A 4,900-nucleotide genomic window follows, 5' to 3' on the forward strand; every position below is an offset into this window, starting at 1 on the left:
TCAGCACTTGGACAACAGGCATGGCCAATGCTCTGAAATGATCCCAACAATAGAAGGAATAGAAAACCCCACCAATAAATCTAGCCAAGAAGAACCTTAAAGATGGAATGTTAATCCAAATGAAGACTTGCTCTTGTTGTCTAATAATAACGAACAGCCAAATCTGAAAAGTATGAAAGCCAAAAAGAATCTCATAAAAGGGTGACAAAATAAAAGAAAAAATGGAGGAAAAGAAAAACAATGGACAAAAAGTGCAAAGAAAACAATGGATGTAAAAAAGAGAGCTGGTCGTCATGGCCAGTGGAGGTGTGGAAAGGCTAAGAAAAATTACTTGAACAAAACGCAGGTAAAAGAGATAGCCTAAAGCAGAAAATGCCAGACATAATAGTATTTTCAGATGATAATTAACTGCCTCTTATGAGCTCTCCACCAAAACTGTTTTTTTTTTTTTTAATACAACTTCCATCAAGGAACCAATGTTTATAAAGATGACCCTAATTTTGGGATCCTTTCAAGTAAAGTCGAGTGTGTCTGGTTTCTTAAGCCACAACAGAATACAATACAATGAAAGAAAAATATTTTCATCCAAGTGGATGAAATTTTAAATTAAGCTAATTTAAAAAATAATATAAAGAGTGAAATTGAGATACGTTCATTAGATTACTCCTTTCTGCCCCTGGATGCCGCTGAGTAAGCATCGTTGAAGTCTCCCCTGCCACTGCCCTCATGTCTAAGTCAGAGTCTCCCAAAGGGCCTGAGCAGCTGCAGAAGCTCTTCATCGGAGGTTGGAGCTTCGAAACAACCGATGAGAGTCTGAGGAGCCATTTTAAGCAACGGGGGATGCTTACAGACTGTGTGGTAATGAGAGACCCCAACACCAAGTGCTCCAGAGGCTTTGGATTTATCACATACACCACCGTGGAGGAGGTGGACCCAGCCATGAACACAAGGCCACACAAGGTGGATGGAAGAGTCGTAGAACCAAAGAGGGCTAGCTCAAGAGAAGATTCTCAAAGACCTGGTCTCCACTTAACTGTGAAAAAGATTTTTGCTGGTGGCATTAAAGAAGACACTGAAGAATGTCATCTAAGAGATTATTTTGAACAGTATGGGAAAATTGAAGTGATTGAGATCATGACTGACCAAGGCAGTGGCAAAAAGAGAGGTTTTGCTTTTGTGACATTTGATGACCATGACTCTGTAGACAAGATTGTCATTCAAAAATACCACACTGTGAATGGCCACAACTGGGAAGTAAGGAAAGTCCTATCGAAGCAAGAGACGGCTAGTGCTTCTTCCAGCCAAAGAGGCCGAAGTGGTTCTGGGAACTTTGGTGGTTTTCGTGGATGTGGTTTTGGTGGGAATGACAACTTTGGTTATGGAGGGAACTTCAGTGGTCGAGGTGGTTTCGGTGGCAGTCGAGGTGGTGGTGTATACGGTGGCCGTGGGGATGGCTATAACGAATTTGACAATGATGGAAGCAACTTTGGAGGTGGCAGAAGCCATAATGATTTTGGTAATTACAACAATCAATCCTCAAATTTTGGACCCATGAAAGGACGAAATTTTGGAGGCAGAAGCTCCAGCCCCTATGGTGGTGGAGGCCAATACTTTGCCAAACCATGAAACCAAAGTGGTTATGGCAGTTCCAGCAGCAGTAGCAGCTTATAGCGGTAGCAGAAGGTTTTAATTACTGACAGGAAACAAAGCTTAGCAGGAGAGGAGAGCCAGAGACTTGATAGGGAAGCTACAGGTTACAACAGATTTGTGAACTCAGCCAAGCACAGTGGTGGCAGGGCCTAGCTGCTACAAAGAAGACATGTTTTAGACAATACTCATGTGTATGGGCAAAAAACTCAAGGACTGTATTTGTGACTAATTGTATAACAGGTTATTTTAGTTTTTGTTCTGTGGAAAGTGTAAAGCATTCCAACAAACCGTTTTAATGTAGATTTTTTTTTTTTTTTGCACTCATGCTGTTGATTGCTAAACGTAATAGTATGATCAGACACTGAATAAATGTGCCTTTAAAAAAATGAAATTATGCCAACTAAAGAGAAAATGCTCATTCACCTAAAAATTTCACCGTTCTCCAATTCCTGGTATACATGACATACCATGGAAGTAATATATCAGAGTATATAACACTGAGATGGATCTTTCAATGTATCACTAAGATTTTCATGAAAATTCTTAACTACAAAAGGAAATTATGTAACAAAATGAGAAAGGTCTACCAGTAAGCTTAAGAGGAAATTCTGTCAGAAATACTAATGTCATTTTTACCATATGGTTTGTAGACCAATTATTCTATTAATATTTTTAATACCATAATGTACATAAATAATAGTTTTATATGCTTTTACAAATGACATTGGCTCACAAAATTAAAAAGTACCACATTTTTGAATCAAACTAGTAACTGAAAGTCCAGTGTTTATCTGATTTTAAAATAACTTATCTACTAGTAGTTGTACTTCTTTCTCCATAAGAATTGATCTAAACTCTAAAGACAGTAACAAGGAAGAATTCTTTCCTTTCCCAGAAAGTACACCAAAAATGTACAGCAAAAACCTCTCTGTTCCCTACCTTTGCATTTTTAAGATGAAAATATTGCTCCTTCTGTGTATGTGTGGTTCAGCACAGAGCAGAAAAGGAAGAGAGAAGAAGAGGGTAGTAAAAGAGACCAGGAATCTGAAGAGTGAATAGAGACTGAAATGTGACAAGCACCACGCAAGAGTTTGGGCATTCATTCAATTCTTCACCACCCCTTCTGTTTATCTCCAATCATGCTGTTAAACAATTGCATTTACTCATCCTTATAATAGTGGCCAAAAATTTTAATCTACCTGGTATGCAGAACAGAGTAGTTGCTATGCAAACATAATGGAATTTACAGAGAAAACTACAACATTATTATAAATTGACTTAAAGACATTAAAAAAATCAGAGTGGTAGAGATGAAACAATTCCAAATCATACAAAAATGCATCTTTAAAAAAAGATAACCTGGTCTTCAGAAACCTCACTGAACTACTCTGAATGACAAGAGCTAATGCATTGACTTTTGATTTTGATTCTCCTGCTGATAGCTTATAAGGATTATCTAGTTATCTGAATGAAACCTTCCTTGTTTAATTGTAGCAGATGGTCTCTGTCTCTTTCACCTACTGATTATGAAATGTTCATGTGTAAAATACAAGTAGATGATCTTTTTTGTGATGGCTTTTAAATATCAGAAAAAATCTCCTTCATTTTGAAAATAATTATTTTCATGAGTAAAAGGGAAAAATCCAGCAATTATTTAAGGATTTTAAATCACAACCAGGATTCATACTTTTTTCTTTAACAGGTTCATTAATGCTGTGTTAACTGAAAGGCCAATGATAATGGCTGTACCATGAATGAAATCATACCACCATGAATGAAATCCCAGTTTCTGCATGCACAGCCAGTGCCAATTTATACTGCACCTGCTGCCCAGTTGACAACGAACACTACATCCCATTGATTAATTGATACACTTTGTTTTCACACCTACTAAATATGTGAAGATATGTGCATCTTAGTAGCAATAAAGTATGAGATTTGGGGAAGTCAATCTAGAACTTATTTCATATTTTTCAAATGTATTTGAATATTCAATGTGAATAATATGACTTATATTAGTTTTTTAAAAATATCCCCAAATATGTCCCTTTACCAGAATATAAGTTTATTTTCCTTAGGGGGGGGGGAAATGGACAAATGTTGCATACTACATAATTTGCTTATTTATGACACTTATTCATAGGTATACTTACAAATTTATTTTCCATTTCCCACTACTAACATGTTACCTTATCAGAACAGAACAGAGATTTTGTCTGTTTTGTTCACCAACATCTTTCCAATATTTTGAATGAGACCTGGTACATAGTAAGTACTCAACAAATATTTGTTGAAAAAAATGGCTTTGTTCTTTAATCATGGTTCTTGTCATATCATAGATTGTGAATGAATAAACGATGAGGTCCTGAGATCAGGAATGGCTTTTTATGGGTATCTTTATGAATTAGGCACTAACTCAGTACCTTCTGCAATGTCAGGCATACAGTAGGGACTCAATAAGTATTTGCAGAATTCTAGCCATTTAACAATTTTTCATAGTTTAGGGACACCTGGGTGGCTCAGGGCATGATCCCGGGATCCAGGATAAAGTCCTGCAATGGGCTTCTTGTGGGGAGCCTGCTTCTCCCACAAGGAGAAGCCTATGTCTCTGCCTCTCTCTGTGTGTCTCTCAGGAATAAATAAAATGTTTATAAATTTAAAAAATTTCATACTCTAGTGAAATATTTAGTCACGCTAAATAAAAATTGAAAGAAACTTGGCCAAAATAATGGATTAGAGAAAGCAGGATTCATCAATGAAAGCAAGATATTAAATATGTCATTCTAGCAAAAAACTCAGTATCTATACTATTTGTTGAAATATTCTGTGAGTCTTTATTAGTCATAAGCTCATTTAACTGCCATTGCTGATTAATCTTGTACACATTGGATTTTTATATTACAAACTGTTAAATGACTAGGATTCATGTTCAGAGATTCATTCTGGTGATGTTAAGTGCCAGGAATGTTAATACACTTTAAAAGGGTCCATGGTTGCTACGTATTGAACATATTACTGAAAAATAATAATAAAAACATTATAACAACAGCTTCATGAATGAATTTGGTCCAGCCAGAACATTAAATTTTTCTAACATTTAATGTTTATAGGCAATGTTACTCATGGAAATGTAGAAATTATTACACTATAACTCTAAATATTCCCCAAAGATGTAGCACCCCTTTATAAAATGTCAGAAGAAACAATTATGCAATTTTCCCTATCACACAGTAAATCAATGGAAAAGTCA

The 4,900-nt window shown here is 36.0% G+C and overlaps 1 protein-coding gene across 1 annotated transcript; it reads left to right on the forward strand.

Moving 5' to 3' along the window:
• The first annotated feature begins 726 nt into the window (after positions 1-726).
• On the forward strand, positions 727-1,626 carry LOC112913227 (heterogeneous nuclear ribonucleoprotein A1-like). The gene has a single exon (XM_025989823.2). The coding sequence runs from the start codon at positions 727-729 to the stop codon at positions 1,624-1,626; it is 900 nt and encodes a 299-aa protein (XP_025845608.2).
• Positions 1,627-4,900: the final 3,274 nt, after the last annotated feature.

The sequence above is a fragment of the Vulpes vulpes genome, chromosome 9 (genome assembly GCF_048418805.1).
Source record: "Vulpes vulpes isolate BD-2025 chromosome 9, VulVul3, whole genome shotgun sequence".
NCBI lineage: Eukaryota > Metazoa > Chordata > Mammalia > Carnivora > Canidae > Vulpes > Vulpes vulpes.

Coding starts and splice junctions, on each gene's coding strand:
- LOC112913227 (XM_025989823.2), top strand. CDS start 727: ATGTCTAAGTCAGAGTCTCCCAAAGGGCCTGAGCAGCTGCAGAAGCTC.